At 43.2% G+C, this 22,517-nt stretch overlaps 1 protein-coding gene across 1 annotated transcript; it reads right to left on the bottom strand.

Annotated features, from left to right (window-relative positions):
• Window positions 1–611: 611 nt before the first annotated feature.
• Window positions 612–17,344, bottom strand: TRPV1 (transient receptor potential cation channel subfamily V member 1). The gene is made up of 16 exons (XM_034752863.1): window positions 17,027–17,344; window positions 11,754–12,080; window positions 10,951–11,117; window positions 10,465–10,617; window positions 9,809–9,949; window positions 8,679–8,977; window positions 7,835–8,011; window positions 7,023–7,187; window positions 6,643–6,738; window positions 5,837–5,907; window positions 4,916–5,081; window positions 4,316–4,382; window positions 3,508–3,824; window positions 2,653–2,780; window positions 1,494–1,609; window positions 612–922 (listed from the first exon to the last, which is right to left on the bottom strand). The coding sequence occupies exons 2-16, from the start codon at window positions 12,068–12,070 to the stop codon at window positions 771–773; spliced, it is 2,532 nt and encodes an 843-aa protein (XP_034608754.1). The 5' UTR covers window positions 12,071–12,080; window positions 17,027–17,344; the 3' UTR covers window positions 612–770.
• Between the last annotated feature and the right edge of the window lie 5,173 nt (window positions 17,345–22,517).

The following is a 22,517-nucleotide window of genomic DNA, read 5'->3' as shown; positions in this document are numbered from 1 at the left end:
GGAGTTGATAATAGATTTTATCCAATAACCAAAACAACAGTGATTGCTATAATTTTGGGGTATGGTAAAGATTAAGATAAAACCTATTCAATAAAACCATATTTCTATATCAGGGCTACAGACTGTGTGATGACTGAAAACTTAAATCGAGCTCACTGCAGCCTGAGTACCTGTGTTAGAAATTGTGACATTCTCTCTATCCCAGACAAGCTCCACAGGCAGAAGACTGCTCTAGAGCATTCCACCAAGCAGTTGAGGAGCCTCCCAAGAGTCAGTTAGGATGTGGAGAGGGGAAGCAAGTAGTGAAATCCAACAGAGACTTTTGTGTCTCTTATTTGGGGCCAGGTAGGAAACCTCAAGGTCTAGGCCATCTGTAGTTTTTCCACTAGGAGGTGAGGAAAACTCCTCGTGAGCAAAAATACTCAAGTTTATTTCCTGCTTTTAATCAGCATGTGTGATGTAAAAAGCTCAAGAGAGAGCCTTCTAGTGTGGTTGATCTGGAGATAAATACCTAACCAGTAACAGAGGCATAATGACCAATTTTTGGCAGACTTATATTAGAAATAACTATGGAAACATAGTCTTAACTAACAAGCTGTTTACTTAGCATGTTTAACGAGTCATTACATACAGTAACTTCTTCAGTCCTTTTGCAATAATGCCCTATTCTCATAAAGGGCTCTAAGTCCATTGTCTGTGAAGACAGACAATACACTTATAATTAACCTTCTTCTTAAGAACAATTATATTCAACAACAAACAAACAAAAGCTACACAGACTTCCTTGCCCCGGAGTCGTCAGGCTCATAATCATGTTCCAAAATGGGTTTTAACTTGGCTTCTTCTGGCTGTTTCTGTGCCTCCTCTCGCCTGCTCCCATCTCTCAAAAGCGGAACCAAGGTCTTCCAGTTTTTCCCTGAAACTTATAAGCAAAGTGGCTATTAATGTTTTTTTCCTATAGAAACAGACCAGAATATTCCTGGTTTCCAACACAGAGGGAAGCTGATATAAATATAAAGCACAAGTGAAGATTTTATTCTTCTAAGAGTTGTATTCTTCTGTCAGTTTTCCATTCTTTTAAGCTGATAGGTACACCCACTGATTTATGAACTGGGGTTCTTCTGCGCCAACTAGCGAGCTACTGCACTGTGGAGTTGGGGTATCACAGGGTGGCTCCTAGGGTACACTGCTGCCATCTCAACCCAGCTCACCAAGGTGTGCCGCTCATTACACACCATGCAAACATCCAGAGAGGAATTTGGAGGGAGCTAAAGAATTCCAAAGAATAAAACTGCAAAATGAATAAAGGGTTAGTTCGTTTTAATCCTTTTGCCCACTGTGTTCATTTATCAGCAGTTCATGTAGCTATTCGAAGTCTGACTGAGAGATGTATAAACTTGCACTACATTATGCTGCCTCTATAACCAAAAGTATAGTCTAATACTGTCAGAATATGGGAAGAATCAGAGGGTTTTCATGCCTGGATTCCTCACCTCTGCTAGACTTAAAAGAAAAACTTGAGTTTCGCTTCAAGCCCATGCTGTATCCGGGCTCCTCGTTGATTATGCCCAGATTAGTGTTCCATGTGGACCAGTTCACCTCATCGACTCTGGAGAGAGAACAAAAGTGATTTTATGTTGAAGGGGATCTAATTTATTCTCCAGAAAAGGATCTAGAGTCTCAAGGACCATATGCACAGTATAACTTTGTTACGCAACCAGTCCCCTGTGTGGACTACTCAAGGTTCACAGCAATAATCCTAGAATTTTTGTGAAGTAAAGTGTTGCAGAATGGTGCTGGCCTAATCGTCGTGGCTGATTAAAGCTCCCTGTGGCTTTAATGTTCTGTATTAAAGTCCCTAATATACCAAATAAAATTCACCATCTACTGGATATTTGCAAAAGGCCACTCTCAGCCTGAGGACTAAGGCAACTGCCCATAAAGAATTCTGTAACATTCATCTGAGGAGAAACCTACCTAACTCAATTAAATTTATATCGTACCATGCAGAGAAACACCAAGGGATTCCATAGTCACACTCTGTCCTTGTGTCCCAGGGCAGAGGATTGGCTGTGGGCTGGTGAATCCATAAGTATGCAGATCCACTGGCCAATCACCACACAAGGAAGAGTTTGGGCTATCGCAGGCCTGCTGTGTAACAGTTCTGCCAATGCTTCATGGTTTGGCAGAGGAATGCCATAGACGTCCCTGTTGCATAGGTCAGATACTCAATCTCTGCACTCTGGCCAGGATTCTCCACACTGAGAAATTTGTGTCCCAGTGGCCCAAGAAGTAAAGCAACATAGAATCAGATATGGAAAGAAAAAGGCTCAGCTGCAATATCTGTTCATTATCAGTTGAGCTATGATGCTGCTTTGAGACGGACAGCGATGAGAGGACATAATTCTGCTATTTTAATAGAGAAGATCTGCTTGGCATTCTGGCATCTCAGACCCCACAGGCTGGACCAAGTCTATTGCGAATTGGACTAAGAACCCATTTCACTCACACGACTGAACAACCATCACTTAGTGTAATTTTTGGTCACCCTAAGTTTAAGAGCTCTACATCCCATTACCAGTTATTGAGCCATCCCTGGCCTGTAGATGTGTTTCTGTAAAAGATTATCTATTTAAGATAAAACCAGGTTACCTGAAACACCATCTGTAATCGTCCTTGTCATCAGGTGTGGTTCCCACTAAGACTCGCTTCCCGGATCGGAATGAGCTTATCATGCAGTTCAGGTAGCTGTTTTCAATATTCAAGATGGTGATGGCTCTCTACCAATGAAAAAAGCAAAGGGAGTGGGGAACAGCTGGCATTTAACTATATTTATACAAATGTCGAGTCCTTTCTTTATAAAACAAGAATCCCCGAACTTTCACCTGCATTGTCAGCGTAGGGGAATGATCACACCAACCACAACCTCAGAACTACAGGGTTTCTTTTCGTACACAAAAACTGACATGGCATTATCTGCAAACCTGGCATAAGGCACTTGCTTTCCTCCAATGCATAATCTCTATCTTTTCGTATTCTGATCATGGTTTTCCAGTGTCAAGAGCCTAAATGCCTTCAGCTTTTTGACTCTGTTATTGTCTAATAATAAAAATATTTATTTTCTTAAACTGCAAACATCTGTGAAATATTCAGTGTATACCAAGAACATCTGCTTAAACAGTGCATCATACACCAGATGAGGAAAGGGACCAAGGACAGTCATACAGGCTTGTGCTCATGGGTAAGGAATCAAAAGATAGGAAGACTGTGGTAGATAAATGTCTATCAGGGATGGTCTAGACGGTATTTGGTCCTGACATGAGGGCAGAGAACTGGACTCGATGATCTCTCGAGGTCCCATCCAGTCCTAGAATCTATGAAAGACATGAAAATCTGCAAGTTTAGAAACATACCAATCCCTCCAGATTCCCCTTAAAGCGCTTATCCCCCAAGTTCTCTTTCTAGTTCCAACATGAAGACCAGAACCCTTGGGGGGGATCGACAAACCTGGAGTTTCCAGATGCTCTTACTCTCTTGTGCGATCTTGTTCACAGTTTCCCCCATCAGCGCAATCAGCATGTTAAGCAGGAGAATGTAGGTGAGGATGACGTAGAGGACCAACAGGATGACAAAGACAGACTTAAACCTGTAGTTCTCGGTGAACTCTAGATCTCCCATGCCAATGGTGAACTTGAACAGCTCCAGGCAGGTGTAATACAGACTGTTGTATGATGTGCGGCCACACTTCAGCTGGCCTGATCGGGTGCAGAGACAGCTGTCATTTTCATGTCCCTCATAGTCATCTTCAATCAGAGTCACCACAGCTGTTGCAAATGGGAGGAGCCATGTATACAAGAAAAAGATACTCAGAAACCATGTTCATTTTGAAAACAATGAAAAACTTGCAAAGATGTATCTGATTAGACACAATATATTGATGGCCATTGACTGCAGGTGGAGTTGTGGGGAGTCAGAAGCTCTGAAAAAATCAGTCCCCAGGATTCTAAAGTTGGGCACCCAATATAGAGGCATCCAAAATTAGAGATTACTTGAAAATGTGGTGTCTCAGTTTCTCCATCTGTGAAATGGGAATAATGTTGCTTGGCCAGCCACTTTGAGATCTATGGTAAAAAAAACCCCATATAAATGCTAAGTAGTAGTATTCTTTATTTTTTTATGGACAGAGATTTTGTACAGGGGCGTGATGATTTCTTAGTTTCTAGTTGGTAAAGGGAATTCTAAATTAACTGAAAAGGTAATTTTTGCTAAATCTCAGTGATTCTCTAAGAAAAAATAACTCTCAGGGTGACATTACCTGTAGAAAATCCCAAGAGAAATACTAGGTAGACAAACATGAAGCGACATAAATCCCTCAGGATCATCTGCAACATGGAAACAGAACATTTTATAGGAATCTAACACAAACTGCAACCAAGAGTGGTGCAAAGTCCTGATTTGGCTCCAAGAAGGAACTATACAGTGTGAACCCACTCCTCTTGCCTTACACCATGACTGAGTTTCCAAGTACTGGCTTTCAATATAGAGAACATTTCCTTTGCATTATTCATAAAACCTATTAGATGCATATGCAATATATCTAATGCCAAATATATTTTCGACCTTTCATGTGTGAATCAAGTTAAGACAGTGTGGTTCTTTTTCCCCCTCTATAGACTACTTGGCTAGACCACATGAAGAGGTCAGACTTCTTTGTGAGAAGGCCTGAAAATAATCGAGGAGAGTAGAGTTAACTGACATGAGCCTTTTCAGACTCACTGGCAACAGTGAGTAGATTTCCCCCCCGAAGGTGAAAATAAAGCTGCTCTCCCTGGTTTAAACCATAAGGTTGTTGGTGGTGGTACTTTCCAGGCCTGTGAAAATTCAGCAGTGCTTGCCAGCTGCTCCCTAGACTGACCTTCTCAATCATGACAGAGTAAATTCCCATCTGCTGGAAGCCTCGGGTGTAGTACAGCATGTTAGCCCAGCCCAGGGCCAAGGAGAACACCATGGATGCCACATAGAGTTCCTGGCCACAGAAGTACAGCACCACTGAACTCAACAGGAACAGTGAGTGGACAAAGCTGAAAGACAAGCATGGTCCAAGCATAGAGTGCAGATTCTCCCAGGCAGGCAAGAAAGGAGGGATGAAGGCATACGCAGTGGACTCAGGAACTCCCCAAAAGCACATTAGAACCCATCTGGACAGACATGTCCTCCTAGGCCAACCTCCATCCCTTGAAAGATGCTTCACTTGTTTTCTGCACCCTCCACAATTCCTCTCCCCTTAATAACTCCTGAGTTTCCCGCATACCCCTGTTTCTCCAACCCAACTGTTGTTCTTCTGCCTTGCAGGAAGTCAGCAAGACAAGCCACAATTCTCTGTTGTCCTCGAGCGCTGCTCTCTCTGGCACTCCCTCTCTCTCACCACAGAACTGGCAGCAATTCAGGGAGCTGCCCTGTGTAGCAGCCTTCCAACTGGGGAAGGCAGAGGGTTCCAATAGCATAAAGCGGAAGGTACCATTGGGGACAAGAGAGGCTTCAGCATGACCCAGTGCACAGGGCATTGGACTGCAAGTCAAGAGTCCTGGGATCAATTCCTGGCTCTGCTGCGGGACCCAGACAGTTAACCTCTCAGCACCTCACCTTCCCCACCTGTAAATGAGGGTTATGACCTGGAGCCACCTGTGTAAAGTGCTAGGAGAACTGGGGGATGAAAAGCACTGTGCTTATTTCAAAGCTCGTACATGCAATGCCTGGCTCAAGCCAAGGCCATGAGTCCCTCAGGCTCCTAAATGCCACATTCAAACGCAAATAAAGAAGTTGCTGAGAAGCTTACAAAAGAACCTCACTGTAACTGTCAGCTAGCAGAGTCTTCAACGAGGGCCGCCTCTGCAGGAAATATTGTATCTGCAAAAAAGGGAGACGAAAGACCAGTTTCAGGTTGGCAAGTACATTTCCACTGTGAATCTTCCCAGGGACCCATCACTCTGTATCTAAGTGCTGACTGTTATCAGGGTCAAACTTGATGGAAATGCTGCTGCAACCACTGCCCCTCTAAGTGCTGGGGAGGTCTGCTGAGCTGGGTCCAAGCTGAGAGAAGGGAAACAGCTCACCCTAAGTTAGCCCACAAGAACGTCTCAAAAGCAACACACATTCCAGTAAGCATGAGCCTCAATTATGGTTATCCCCTCAGTGTAGCACTACTCTGTAGCTTGCAGCTTGTGTGGGAGCAGCAGCCCATTTGCTCACTGGTTTGAGCAACTGTGATCACATTATACTTGCTGTGTGTTCTTTACATTGGCCACCATACAGTAGCAGTTTGTGTTTAAAACAGCACTGATGATCTCTAAAGTCCTTAATGGTGCAGGCCCTGGCTATATTCAATACCCCCTTAAGCCTTGTCTAGGTTTGTGTCTGTGCTCAGGCACTCCTAGACTTTGTAGGACCTTCCCGCTCATACAGTAGGACGACAGGCAACTGCACCTTAGCTTTGTAACTCAGTAGAAACCTGACAGCTCCTGGCCATCTGTAGCTTTCGAGTGAGGGAAGGACTCTAATAGCAGCTCGCCCAAATCAAGGGGGGCACCTATTTTTGGTCCCACCTATCCACATGGCTCTAAGGAGAAATTTCAAAGCTCTTACCCCTCTGAAAAAGAAATAGAGACCTCCCAGCACACTCAGGATCTCTCCAATGATACGAAAACACTCCTCGGTGGTGTATTCAAATTTGAAGGGAGGCTGCATAACACAGGAGCAAAGGATCAGCACAGCTGAAGATGGAAAATGACCTGTCAGCTGACAGTTGAAAGTGCTTGGCTTCCCAAGGATTGGTCCCTAAAAGCACTGCTTCCTCCATTCTCCAAGGAGGGGGCTGGAGGAGGAATCCTTCCTCTGTGCTTTTTCTCCCCCTCACTCGGGAAAGAAGGAAGAACCTTTTAAGCTCTGGCACCAATAACATGACAGGCAGGCCTGGGAATTCATCCCTGGGGTGGTCGCACTGATGAACAGGACCAGTGAAGTACCTTTCCATGTTTCTCCACAGGTCTGAAGTAGGCGGCCAGGGTGAGTATGATAATGTGCATAGCATAAACAAAGAAGTTGAAGTAAAATAGGCGTTTGACAAATCGATCCCACTTGTCCTGCAGCAGCCTGTTCAGGGGCTCTACCAGCAGCATCTCATGGCGATTCTGCGAGGGGGATGAGAGAGAGAGAGAAGGAATGTGAGTCCCAAAGAAGCCAATACACACATAAGATGAGAGAGCACCTGCCATAGGTCTTTGCAAACAGTACATGAAATCTCATTTCATCCCCAGCGAACACATTCTCCAATACCCGGAAGGCAGGGAAGTGTCATTATCCCAGTTTCACAGATAGGGAAACTAAAGAAGAATGATTTGTCCAGGGTTGCTCAGTGCGTTAGGAGCAGAGCTGAAAAGAAGAAGCCAGGAGGCCTGTCTCCCAGTCCCCTGCTCTAACTAAAATGTTTCTCTCAGGAGCGCCAGGGAATGACATACAACACAGAGGCTTGCTGAATGGTATGACTGTACCCTTACTTGTCTGAGCGAGCACTCCTGTGAATGGTACTGCTGGCATCAAGCCAAAGGGGAATATTTGCAATAAAGAGTCCTGGGATTAACTTCCACAGTCAGGTGGGCAAAAGGAATGTCAGTGCATAGACTCGTACCAAGAAATTACATCTCTGCACTGTTCCTGATCACTATTTACTTGTGACAAAGCTCTGCAAAATGGTGCAAACCTTCAGAGACATGCACTATACAGAACACAGCTGACCACTGAACCCAATAAGAAAGTGTAGAGGAGGTTTCATACTCACTGGTGTTTTGCTGCTATACGCAATGATCTCAAGCACTGAGTTTTTCTCACACGTGTCTATGGAGGACAGGTCATAAAGAGATGAGTGGACGGGTCCATAGGCCCATTCGGTGAACTTCCTAGACAGATGCCTACATTCAGGCTCTTTGATCTCTCGTCTAAGGATATAGGCGAAAATCTGATCATAAAAGAAGAATGTGTGACCAACATTTCAGCTATGGTAGATTTTTTGTTACTCAGTTTCTCAGTAACACAGGAGGTCAGATTCCTCCCTGGCTTAACTGCACTGATGTCAAGCCATTAGGATACTGTACAGCTCACAGCTTGCAATATCCAAAAGCCAGTGATCTCATTGGGTTCTGGGGAATGGGGCAATATGAATGCGGCAAACGGGCTAATGCAGTAGCACAAAGAAGTGTCTCTCTGGTCTCTTCCAGTTAAGATTCGTGACTATCTTTGGCCTCTCAAACCTAAAGCAGACATCTAGAGGCACCTGTTTTGTATCCCTTTGAGGTCACTGTCTTGGTGAATGGGAAATGTTTTGGAATTGGCCATGTCAGCCAGTCAAAGATGCACTTCCTACTCCACCTGAGAGAGCAGCCAGGGCACTTTTACGGTTTCCATCTAGGCTGACATATGTGTAGTGATACTACATGACTCCCCCTGGACACATTTCCTAGATTATGCCAACGCTTTGCTTTTTAAACTCCAGCGTTAAGTCCTGCAAAGTTTTCCAGCGTCTCAGTGTACTAGGCCCAGGCAGCAAGTAATGACATGTACCCAGTGTAAATGTTTTGATTATACTGTGTGTCATTTGAAAGGGTAACAGGTATGTGTCCACCTACCCCTATCTTCCCTTTCTTTGCAGCCAGGGTTAAAGGAGTCAGTCCCTTCTTGTTAGTGATCTCTTCCAGCTTCAGCATCGGGTTAATTTTGGCACCAATGATCAAAATGTTGTTATACACCTTTGTTACAAACTTGGTGTTATCTTTGGTGTTATCTGCAATCTCCACAAGGGCATGCAGAACTGTATTGCCCATAGAGTCCTGGCCAGCTATATTGGCTGGATGATACCGATTCTCGAGGAGGAATTTCACAATACCTAGCTGGTTGGTGCAGGCAGCCAAGGAAAGAGGCAGTTCACCTAATGGCAAGCAACATGAACCACTGGTCAGAAAACTCACCATATGTACAAAAGTCACCTTTATGAGCCTAAGAGCAAAGGAGAATCTGAAACCTCTGCAAGTCTGAAACCTCCCACCATGACCAGACGGGAGAACAGTTCTCCATCAAATGCTGTACCAAATCGTCGTCTCATTGTAAAAATTGTATTTCCCTATGGGACTTAAGCACTGCATAAAACTTGTGCAGGCCCTCTAAACATGGGTGAATTTGTTCATACCTTGCTGATCAATACACAGGGGTTATCTGGACCCAGCATATGAAGAGTTGAAAAAAAACAACAGAATTCTCAAATTAGAAATGCACATTGAATGGTCCCTATGTATTTTGGTTAAAAGGACTGAATGTGTTAAGGGAGTTTTCCCCCCAAAAAGACTTAGTGTGTGAGGTCCAAACACAAGAAGTTTTAGGCAGAAAAAAAATTAGCTTGGATTATAGCATCCTCTTCCCACTGAAAATAGATGGCTATAGAAATATTGAGTGCAGGGCTAGAAGGTGCCTTTAATAATGATACAACCCATCAAGAGATACAGAGGTAGTTGAAGACAAATGGGGTTAGGTACCCATCTTGCACTGAATAGCAATGGGAAATACATGCTAACTGCCTTAGCTCCTTTGTAATCCCAGCCCCCATTAGGGAAATACTAGGGAAGGTTGGATTAGCCCCTCTGCTATTTGTGGGTCATCTGGTCCCCCATAATCAGGAGTATTTGAACAGCTCACATTTGGGACAACTCTCTTGGTTACTTGATCAGTGACTGAAATCATGTATCATGCTCCTTGTTTTCCCTACCAAAATAAAAGCCAGGTTTCCCTTTGATTTTTCTGAAGAACTCCCCGTGGGCTCTCGCATGAACGTCTGCTCCATTTTGGACCAAGAGCTTCACCAAGTACATATTCCTCCTCTCGATGGCAATATGGAGAGCGGTCTGACCTAGGGAAACACTCATCAGACCACGGAAATCTCACTTCACATAACACAGAGAAACAGCTGCCAGACACTACAGGCTCCTTCTTCTGAGGTTAATGCAATGTTGGTGAAAAGGGACAAATTGAACAGCCCTGGAGACTGAAGTGCCCTATTTATCAACAGAATGGAGACAACAGAGGCAGCAAATGCAGGCTTCATTGCTCCGCTGCCAGTGTGCTCCCAACCCTATCCCACCAATGTACATCTAGAAGAGGAAGAAAATTAGACCACATTAACCAAACGTGCCACTGGCAGAAATAGCCAATGTGATCCAGGTATTTCAGGAACACAAGTGCTGACTAATAGCCAGGCTCTCTGGCAGTTTGTGGTTCTGCTTTCCTAGAACCAGAGCTTCATTCTTGGTTATATTCAGAGAAACGCCTAAAGGGCTCAGACAGTCCTGTGTAGCCTATCTCCAGTCTTTCTATACAGACGTAGGCTCAGGCAAGGCCAGACATTCTCCCAGCTGCCTCTCTTACCCTTGTAGTAGTTGTCAGTATATTCTGCATTAACTAACTCTTTCAGATTGCCGGTCTTCTCCGCAATTTCCAGAAGCAGGGGAATGGTATCGTTCTTCCCATCATGCAGATTCAGCATGGCTTTCAATAAGCACGTTTTCCCAGTTTCCGGCTCTGTAACACAAAGGGTTACAGCTATAAAAAGGGGCATTACAAACCTGCCCTCTGACACCTAGGCATGCAGTAATCACAAGGGATCTGGGATCTTCTGAATGGATAGAAGAACCCAGGGACATTTAGGGTTTCACAAATAACCTCTCAAAGTTTTCTGAAATTTCCAGCATCTTTATAGAGAATTGCCCAGTCTATAGGAAACTACTGCATGACGCAAAATCCCCTGCAATGTCTTACCGTGTATTTAAGTGAACACCATGTTGATCTTTTAATATCAGCAGCGCTGCTGGAAGAGGGAAATGGCTTTTGGATGCAACTGACACTACTAGGTACCTTTGAACTCATCGTCTGTGAGATGCTTCCGGGTCTCATGGAGATAGGTCAGCAGGTCATTCAGATCACTTGTGTCACCTTGGGTCACAGCATCAAAGATCCTTCTGCAATCATAGAACTTGAAAGCTTTTTCTGAGCAGCTTGCAATGGAATTGGTAGATAGGAGCCTGACAAAGATAAATTTAGTTACTGAAACGTAAGGATTAAGCAAGTCTCTTAAAAACCACCAGACAATTATATTTCCATTACTGGCTTTCAGTGGCACACACATTAGTGAATATTACATATATTAATTGTACAGTCTGTAAGATCATAAAGGTTTAGACAAGCAGATGTACTGGTGAAATTATGTTTTTACTGGTGAAAAGTTAAGAACAAGAACTCAAATCTAATTAAGCAACTAAGTCTAACATCTGATCACGCTCCTGGGAGCCAAGAACTCCTCTGAGTTCTAATCCCAGCTCTACCACTGATTCACTGTATAGCTTTGGCTAAATGATACAGGGCAACATTTTCAAAGGTGCCCACTAATTTTGAGTAAGACACCAAAGAGTTTGATTCCTAGAGGCACTGAGAGTGCTCCTATTGATTCATTTGCAGAGTAGATTGCATTCAGAGATAGAACTCCAGGATGGGCAATAGTCATTAAATGTACCATAGTAGTTGGGATACTTCCCGTTCTTTAAGCATAGGAAATACTGAAATATCTGCTGAAAAATCAAATACTGTGGTGCAATGGGTAAATGCTGAGCTATGCAACCCAATCTCTGTCATAATATATATCCAATATATCAGGAACTTACTTGGCAAATTGATTGTGTATTTTTGCCCTTTCCATATTGATATTAAACTTGATGATGGGAGCATACCCCACGTGGTCCATCTGGTACAAGGAGTCCATAGGCGCCATGTTCTTATCGCTATCCCCCATCCCAAAGCGGCCTCTTCTAGCGAAGATGTTGCTTTTGGGCAGCTGCTGTACCTTTGTGCTCTGGCTTCCCTGAAGGCTTTCAAGGGTTCCCAGAATGGAATCCTCACCATCTGTGTGCTCGTCCGTGACTTCAGAGTCCTCCACATCAGAACTGCCAAGTTTCCTCATCTTTCCAAGGATGGATGACATGGCCAGCAGGCTGTAGGGAACCCAGTGACATTAATACTGCCACCTGATAAACTATGTGGAGCTTAGTCTGGCTTCAGTTATGACTCTTCACCAGTTAGAAAATTAGTTGCTTTCTTTTTCTTTTAAGTGAAGGTGCTGGCCAGGGCCGGCTTTAGGCCAATTCCACCAATTCCCCCGAATCGGGCCCCGCGCCTAGTGGCAGGGCCACTGGAGGGGAGGGGAGAAAGAAGTGGCCGAGAATCCCTTCCCTGGCTAGAGGCTCCTTTTTAATTTTTACTCACCCGGTGGCGCTCCGGGTCTTTGGCGGCACTTCAGCAGCGGGTCCTTCACTCGCTCCGGGTCTTCGGCAGCACTTCGGCAGCAGGTCCTTCAGTGCCGCCGAAGACCCGGAGCGAGTGAAAGAGCCGAAGACTAGGAGCGCCGCCTGGTGCGTACAAGCCCCACGTGTTTTTTTACTTAGGTTTTTTTTTTTAGTCATCCCTGCCGGGGCCCCGTCGAAACTGTTCGAATCGGGCCCCGCACTTCCTAAAGCCGGCCCTGGTGCTGGCTGCCATCCTGTATTACCAGGGCAGGTACAGCAGCAGTATACGCTTTCTACTCATTGCTCCTCTCGGCCTGTGTGCCTCATCCCTGATCTGAAGAGACCAACCACTGCTTTGGGTTAAGAGAGGAATTCTGCTGAGATTACCAATAAGGGGGCCAATTGGTGCCAATCGTGATCATGGTTCTTGTGATGTGGTCACTTGTTCACTAAGGCTGGGGCTGTGTCTTTTCTATTCTATTACCTCAACACCTCCAACTCGTTTCATACGAGCCCATCAAACAGCTATCAGATGGTACATTGCTCAACTGCCACCACCGTTCTGGTGATAAACACTGACTTGGTATTCTGCTTCACAGACAAACCGAGCCTCTTCTGGCTCACAAAGCTCTGACTTACAGTAAAAGAATCAGGGGTAAGGACTTGAAGGAAACTCAATAGAGATTCTCCTCCACCCCACTAGCCAGTACCTGGCAGACACTGGGAAATAATATGGCAGACTTACAGAGTGTTACAAAGCCAGGAGCAAATAAAAATATATACATGCCAGGAGGGAAAGATTGCAGGGCCAGATGTCAGGTCCATGTGCATGCTGGGGAGGAAGAGGAAACAAAGACACATGTAGCTCTTGTAAGGCTTATGGAAAGGTATAAATTACTACACAGGCACATTGATCTGGTATGGTTCTATTATCCTGTCTTGGAAGACACCAATATCTAAAATGAAAACCTCGCTAACAAGGCAGTATCTGGTAGTGTGAAGAGAAATTTTCCTCTTCGCCCTTGCAGCAATCCACTGATACCATGAAGCATGAGGTTTCACTGTTCATGTCTTCATCTATATATTTTTTTTTAAACTTTGTTCATGAAATAATTTTTACAGTATCCTACTGTGAACACGAAGAGAAGAAATGTGACACGAAGGATCTGGTCTTCACCACCCATGAAGCCATCCTCAGAAAAGGTGCTACTCCCCACCAGGTGAAGCACTGAAGTGTTTAGAAAGTGACTTTTAGCTCACACTGTCCTGTCCTTTAGCATTTTGTTAGGCAGGCAGCTTGGGTTTTCTGCATGCTTCAACATAACTATTCACACGAACAGCTCCTAACCTGAAGGAAGTAGCCTTCGTATGTGAAATCAGTATGCAGCAACATTCCCTCTGGGATGATCCACCAAAAGAAGAGGTTGCAGCACTTATTAATAAACCAACTGATATGGAAAATCATTTTTACTACTTCTGGGGGCATTCTGTGCCAAAAAAAATTAAAAGTTCCGCACACAATATTTTAAAATTCTGCAAATTTTATTTGTCAAAATAACACTGCAGAATCATGCCAGTTTCAATTATTTTGGTAATTTATTTCAAAATCCCTGTCAGCAAGTATGTCTGTACCAATACAGACACACACAAAAATTCCCCTGGGAGTAGAGAGTTAAAGAAACCCCTATGACAACCCAGCTCCTCTTTCTCTGCCCCCTTTTTCCCCCAGAGCCCAGCCGTGGGGCCAGACACCCACAACCGCTCCCCTGCAGAGCCCACCTGTGAGGCCCTCCTAGCCCAGGAACCCCCACCCCCACCCCCCCGGTCCAGACACCCGTTCTCCCCCTCTCCACCCAGGGATCCAGAGGGAGAAACAGCCTGATGCTTGGTCCTAGGCTTGCACAGTTTCCTGCATGCTGCCCTCTCCTTCCCTCAGGGAACATGCTGGGAACTGCAGCTGCCAGGAACCCTCTAACTCCCTCTCCCTTCCCCCAGCAGTGTCTTCTATGTACAAGCTGGGCTCTGCCGAGTCCAGTGGCCCCTAGTGGCAGCTAGAAACACTGCAGTCCATTTCTGTGGGGAATAGGAAATTCTGCGTGCACCTTAATTTCTGCAAAATTCTACATTGCACAGTAGCGCAGAATTCCTCCAGGAGTAAAATTTTACACAGGATCATAGGGGCAAACTACATCACCTCAGAACATCATAGATCCCTGGCAAGGAGAAAACAACAATCTCTTTGCACATGAGTAATTAAAGCTCAGAGTAAGTTTCTCTCTGTTTGGAAACAAGAAGGCTAATTCTGCTCTCAGACCAGGGTAAATCAGGAGTATCTCATTTATATGAAAGGAGTTGCACCAGTCGGTAAGTGACAGCAGAATCAGGTCCACAGCATCTACCACAAACAAGCTCTCCATTCTCCCTTTGCCCATCTGATGAGAGTCAGGGGATACAAGAAGGGGAGAGGGCAAGTTGTGTTAGTTACAGAATAAGCATCAATCAAGAGAAACAGGACAAAGTAAGGAGCGGACACTGGGGAGAGCAGATGAGAAAGGGATGGAGAGAGGAGGTGTGCTAAAGAAATGAATGAAACAGGTGTCCAGCAAGTTTGAAATGTCAGATGTTGCTGAAAGGGATTTGGAGGACAGGACTGTAATAAGATGCTAAGTTGTTGTGGATGGGCCTGTTAAGAGCACATAACTAGATGGGTAGTAATTAGTCTTGTGCGGGTAGAGGTTAAGGATATTACTCAAAAGGTAGATCTATTCACCAGTGAACTGGGCCTCAACCAATGTCTTTGCACATGAGGGCTGCATCTCAGCCATGTAGGAGCAAAGAGACATTCGGCTAACATGGGAAATTACCATCTACTGACTTCAGTGGAGTCGCAGTGGTGTATAATTGGCATAAAAGACTGGAAAACCAGTTCCAGTCAAGATAGGCACTAGACAGGTGGACCTTGGAAGCTTATAGTCACCTCAGGGACACTTAAAAAAGGCAAAAAAAAGGATAAGTTACTATAGGTGAGTAATATCTGGAAGGTCAGCACTCTGATTGCGTTTGATTTACAATTACAACAAACATGTTAAAATGAAGTGTTGTTGTAGCCATGATGGTCCCAGGATATTAGACAAGATGGGTGAGGTAACATCTTTTATTCGACAGAAGTTGGTCTAATAAAATATATTACCTCATCCACCTTGCCATGCTAAAATCATGACTGTTTCTAGACTGTTTTATTATTGAAGTGTTTTAAACAATGCAGTGTGATCAAGAGGAAATGAGGGAAACACTGATACATTGAGGCGAATGTGACATGGGGTAGGAACTGCTGCTCATATCATTATTAGATGTAAAGTACTCTGGAGGATCAGTAGTAGAGAAAGCAATTCACTGTACCCCTTTTGAACTTTGCCACAGCCAGATTTGAGAGTGTATGCAATGCCCTACTACGAAACATTTCCTGAAATCCCAGATTGTCTGGAAAATCTAATGTTTTGAAAACAAGGGTTTTATGAAATCCTTTAACAGCAAATGCCCTCCTCAGCTATAAACAGACCACATGCTAAGAATTATTATGTATACAAGCAATAGCTGACCAGTGACCTCAAATGTGCTTATGGTGGCGAGTTAGCAAGACCACAGTTAAAGTTATATCAGGAGTTTTAGTTCAGTTGGATTCATTAACCTCTAAATCAACGGCACCTATACAATTTTCTATGGAAGTAAACATGGAATGAGAATGTTGTTGTCTGTTTGAATTTTCAATAACAATACAAAATATGTATAACATTCTTAAAATATTCATAAATATACATTTACAGCATCAACAATAAAACAAAAATAGAAAATGTTAAAATGACATCTACCATAATTTAGCTTTGGGGTGCATTTTTGCTTACATTTCCAGTTCTGTGGGTCTCTCACAAAAATAAATAGAAATAAATAGAAAAAGAACTTTTCCTAATATCTTAAATTATTCTGTAAACAAGAAATAATGCAAAAAATAACTTTTCATTTACAGTTTGATATTAAAATACTTAAGAACTATAAAATGTTCCCTGAAATAATCAACAGTGAGTTTAAAGAATGATTTTTGGTTTGGGGTTGGTTTTTTTTTTTTTTTTTCCTTCTCTTTTTTTGGAGGAGTGGAGTTGTGTTCTTTAAGCGAATGTACATCTGGCAAAAAATGTCAGACTGGAATCTGGAGACCTTTATTTCTCTACAGAACAGGTAGAGTATAGGCAGCAGCACAATGACCTTTTTCTCATTGCCTTATCTATATGCCATAACTGTTTTCATCATTCCAAAAGCTTTAGTTTTAAAAACGCTTGGTAGAAACTTCAATAATGACAGGAAAGCTACTCAGCCTCATACAGGTCTGAATTTGCAAGATATAAACACCTTCCACAGAGACTTAAAAATTCACTGGAAAGATATTTTGTCTTTAAATTTCTCATGTGCTATCCAGATAAAATGTATCTAATTTGGGTTCTTCTAATCCAGTGTATATCAAGATTCAATCCTATACAACAATATAAATGAAAATATTGCTTATAAGAGCCTTCAACTAAACCACAACTAGTGATAAATACCAAAGGGTAATTTACAAACAATGCACAAGCATGCTATTCAAATATACATGCAAGACTTACAAAAGCTCCAAAAAACGCCACCTTCTGCAAAATAATCCAGTCTCAATAAGTACTCTCTGACCTACAGGAGTTTTTTCCCCTACTGTTTTCAGGAGTCCTCTCTTCTTAGGTGATTTGTTCGGAGCAACATCACAGATCTTCCCTCCACTTCGTTTGTCTGCGGGATTGTTCTACACTCGGATCATTTTGTAAGTCTGAGGATGTGCACTAGAACATTAACTTGACTAATATAATAATTAAGAACTATCCTAGAAGCAGAAGTAACAGCAGCAGCTATTCCCGAGAGTGTATCAAAGCTCTTTACAAGAATCCCAGATTTTTTTTTTTTCTTCAAATTACATTTAGCAATGGACACTCCTTTCCAGATTTCCTCTTCACAGATTCAGCCTGGGAAAGTCAGCTGTATGTTTTTGTGGTTCAGCTGTAAACATCACTTAATGTGAAAGTTTGTAGAGATCTTTTCTGAGATCGTTCATCTTTGCAGTCGCTGTTAGTGAGGTTATAATAAAGATCTACATACTATCCAAAGAAGAGTTGGATTACAAACAGAGTTGATGAACTTCGAAAGCCAATTAAAAAACAAATCTAAACACCATTTTATTAATCTGTTTACACACCACGTTTTATTGAAATAATACATGCTTACCTTACTCAGCTGTGAAAAATTAATGTAAGTGCAGTTTGATCACCTGAAGTATTTCCTTACCTCACGCAGGCGGATTTTATTAATCTGTCCTTCTGTCTAGGATATCGACTTCAAGGAATGGGCTAGAAAGACAAAGCAATTCTAAAAGCTTTGCTCTAGCCCAGCCAGAAGCTTTGGACTTGACACAGGAATCACTGGGTGAAATCTCTGGCCTGTGGGCTGTAGGAGATCAGACTAGATGATCACAATGGCCCTTTCTGGCCTTAACCTGTATGCAAAGGGATGCTGCAATAGTCACAGCACATTGTAATTACATGAATCAAAACAGCCTATGACATTTTGTTCAGAACAAATAAAATGCCTGTTTATTAATGCTTAAGTATAAATTAACAATGATGGACCAGATCCTCAGCTGGTGCTACTTGAAGGAACTACTTCTTCGCTGATATAAGCGAACTAGGTATTTGGTTGTAGGAACAAGTACATTTCCTGAACAGGTGAGCATTTAGCACCTGATCTACCCACTGACTATCAGAGTTTGAGTTTATATTCGAACAGCAGGGTTTGATTCTGTTCTGGCTTATCCAACAGTACATCTGGAGCAATTCCTCTTGAAGTCAATGGAATTAAACAAGTAGAGAAGAGAAGAGTCAAGTACCCAGTGTCCACATTCGGTCATAGATACCTCTCCAGATTTCAGACATCCTGGAAACAGAAAGTCTCAATGTATCCATAAAGGAAAATGAAAGCAGCCAGAGGAGTGAATGAAACCAGAGACAGAGTGGCAGTTTGCTATAGCTAGAGAGGGTTGGGGGGGAAGTGAGGGGACAACACACACAAAAGAAAGAGGAAGACTGCAGAATCTGAGCTTGCCTGCAGGAATGTGTGACCTACAGCTTATCCTATTTATGTCTTGCTCACGGCAGTCACTGGAGGCAAGTTTCCAACAAAATTTCTTTAGAATCGAATCGATCCTCTACTTAAAAACAAAACCAAACAAACCTGGGCACTTGTCCCCAGTATAAGTCTGCTATGGGAAAGAGTCACATATTGAAGGACATAAGGCAGCAGGGTCCCTAATTGATCTTGCAGCCAGGCCTCTGCCTAGCAGATTGCTATGCAAGATACCACATTGCCACAGATAACCCGAAGGAAGTGTCATGTAAAATAAAACCTCCTAGAACTGTAGTGGCTGTTTGTCAGCAGTGTGTGATGAGCTCACAATTGCTGAATCAATTGATGTAGGAAAGGTTAATGTTTACCGATTCCAAACGGTGGGGGGGGGGGGAGAGGGAGGGAAGACTGAAATGTTCCCAGCACTTGTAGATAAGAAAAAAGGGCAACATGAACATTTCAGTGTGACAGTTTTTCTTCAGCTTCTCTGTTATTATTAGCAAACTGTGTTCTGATAAAATGTTTGACATACTTATTCCCTCCTTGATAGATCTGGTAGCATTTGACAGATCTTACATCTGTACCAAAGTCAAACAGAATTCTAGGTAATTCCTGAGGACAGATGAAACACTGCAGTTTTCTATCAAAATGCACGATGTACCAAAGTTTTTCAACAGGGTCAGTTGCTGTATAAGCCAATTTCACAATGGATGATTTTTGGAAGAGCCTAAATTAAATAATAATGGCAGGTTAGGGCCCAATTCTGATCTTTCTTACACCAGTGTAAACAGGCTAGATTCTCCAGATCAGATGAGGTGCATTCAGCATAAGTCTGGAGGGGCTGGCCAAAGTGGCTTGAATTCTGATTTTGATCCCACTTACATGGGGGTAGCTCCAGTTCAAGAGAGTCACTCCAGATTTTTCACGAGCGTATGAAAAGTACATAATCAGGCCTACTATGTCTGAACAATGGAGAACAGCAGTGAGGTCCAAGCCTACCGGTATCTACCTACAATGCAGGGAATAACTAGAGAACAAGAGTCTTCAGAGCGAGTACAACATGGCCCCCATTATGGTTGTACCACAGGCAAATAGAGAAATCAAGTGACTTGCCCGAGAAACCTGAGGCAAAGCAGGGACTTGAACATAGGTCCCAAGTCCTACCCCAGTGCCCCCACCACAGGGCCATATTTCCTCGCGCATCATCGCTCTGAGTCATGACAGCAGTCAGTCTCAGCAACACAACAGAATTACAATGCACAGTGAAACATCCAGTAAACCTCATTATGCTGGACTATCCACTAGGATAATCACATCCAGCTTTTCAGAACTATGAGGAAGGAGAGTTAAGTGCTTCAGCTGCAGTAGCTAGATTTTCAGAGTCATAATTCAATCATCCCTATTACTGCCTTTTACTTCAAAAAACGACACCCCTAAGGCGCTGTGATCATGTCTCTCATGCCCCATCTCGCTTCCTAGGCTTTTCTCCATCTCTTTTTGCTAAGTGCTTCTTTTGTCTCCATCTCCCATTCCTGGCTTCAGACTTTCTCTGACCCTTCCCACCCATGAATGGACACTTTTGGATCATCCTCCCATCTCCTGTGCATCAAGAGCCTCCCCTCCCCATCTGATCTCCTTTTCTCGTGAAGATGCTACTGTCCTGCTCTTGCCTCACCTACTAAGGTTTCTGCACCTTCCCATGCCTCAACCGTTGTCCTAAATACTGTGTTTGTTTGTATTAGACTGGGCCAGGACCTGGTTTGGATGTGATCAGTCAACTTGCGGCAGCATATAAATAATAAAACGGTGAAATTTACCCCTATGCAATGGGTCCTACATACATCTGAGGCTTAAATGGTGCCTAGGTCTTGAGTAAACTCTGCACACATCCTTTCTCATCAGGTGGCAAAAGAAGACAGAAGTGACAAGAGATATGCTAGGAGTGTTAACAAACACAGCTGGTGATGGGACAGTAGATGGGGAGGACTCTGAGTTACTACAGAGAATTCTTGCCCAGGTGTGTGACTGGTGGGTCTTGCCCACATGCTCAAGGTCTATCTAATCACCATATTTGGAGCAGGATGGAATTTTCCTCCAGGTCAGATTGGCAGAGACCTTGGGGGAGGTTTGCCTTCCTCTTTAGCATAGGGCATGGGTCACTTGCAGGTTTAAACTAGGGTAAATGGTGGATTCTCTGTAACTTGAAATCTTTAAATCATGATTTGAGGACTTCAGTAACTCAGCCAGAGGTTATGGGTCTATGATAGGAGTGGAGAGGTGAGGTTCTGTGGCCTGCAATGTGCAGGAGGTCAGACTAGATGATCATGAAGATCCCTTCTGACTTTAAAGTCTATGACTATTAATCAGGGAAATTCTTGTCTCGATGAAGCACAGTAATGAACCATATTCCAGATTTTACCAGCTCCCTGAAACTGGCTCAACTGGATTCAAGGATTAATAAGCGGCAGCTGCAAAGACCTAGTTTTTGAAGGGGAAAATGTTATTGGCTCCTGGCAGTATCATTCAAAAAAGGGAAGATCTGCTGATGCACAAATACAATATAACTAGCCAAATTAAAACAAAGTGCTACAAAATAGGGTGTTTTACCATAACCTTCAACTATTCATAACACAAGAACTAGAGGCCACCAAGTGAAATGAATAGGCAAGCAGGTTTAAAACAAACAAACGGAAGTATTATTTCACACAATGCACAGTCAACCTGTGGAACTCCTTGCCAGGGGGTGTTGTGAAGGCCAACACTATAACAGGGCTCAAAAAAGAACTAGATAAGTTCATGGAGGATAGGTCCATCAATGGCTATTAGCCAGGATGGACAGGGATGGTGTCCCTAGCCCCTGTTTGCCAGAAGCTGGGAGTGGGCGACAGGGGATGGATCACTTGATGATTACCTGTTCTGTTCATTCGCTCTGGGGCACTAGGCGATGGCCACTGTCAGACGACAGGATACTGAGCTAGATGGACATTTGGTCTGACCCAGTATGGCCGTTCTTATGTTCTACACTTTGTCTGTGTTTCCTGATCACGCCAATGGCTCTTTACTCACCACATGGAAAAGAGTGGTCATGAGGAGGCAGGGGATTAATCCATCACTTTAATTAAAGTCTGTGGATTTAGAGCTCTGTGATAGGAAGCAGATTTCTCATTAAGACAATATGAGTCAGTCCCAATGCTGCTAATGAACAAGATGGATATGCAGGTCCAAATTTCAGTTAAAACAGATGCTTCTAGTTAATAAAATTGTACCCAGATAATATGAAACCACTTTATTTACTTCCCTCTCTTTCAAGTAACGAAATGCATGTCCAACTTCTCCTGGATGATGAAATAAAATACAAATGCTTTTACCTTAAAATAAAGGAGAGTGTACAATGATCAGTGGGGTGCTTTAGGACCATGGCACATGGGATAGAAACCCAGAGACTTATGGAAAGTTCACATGAACAATGCTCAAAACTGAAAAAAGATTTTAATCCAGCCTGCAAGTTGCTATGCCAAGGCTTAGTTCCTTCCAATATATAAAAGGCAGAGAGTTATAAATGCCTTAAAATAGAACATATCAAGAAAAACGGAAAGGACGTTCTTGGGCTGACACACGTGAGCACATTTCACCTCTCCCTGGCAACAACTATGGTAAGAAGAGAGGGGAATGGATCTATCAGGAGCGTTACTATAACTTTTCTAGAACAAAAGAAAAGCCCAATGAACCATCTAGTCAAATATCCTGCTAATGCTGAATTCTTCAGGGGAAGCTCCACTCCACACACACTACTGTAAATAATTGTGCATTAAAACATGAGAGAAATACCTTCCTGACCCCCAGCTGGTAACCAATCTGCACTCTGAAGCGTGAGCACTGATGTTTATAAAATTCATTATACGAGCTAGTCATGAATCTAACTTGGATCAGCAGCAATGTACTTCACTGATC

This window comes from Trachemys scripta, chromosome 18, assembly GCF_013100865.1.
Source record: "Trachemys scripta elegans isolate TJP31775 chromosome 18, CAS_Tse_1.0, whole genome shotgun sequence".
NCBI classification, from domain to species: Eukaryota; Metazoa; Chordata; order Testudines; family Emydidae; genus Trachemys; species Trachemys scripta.
Note: the sequence above shows the minus strand (reverse complement) of the source record. Positions and strands in the feature narration are given on the sequence as shown.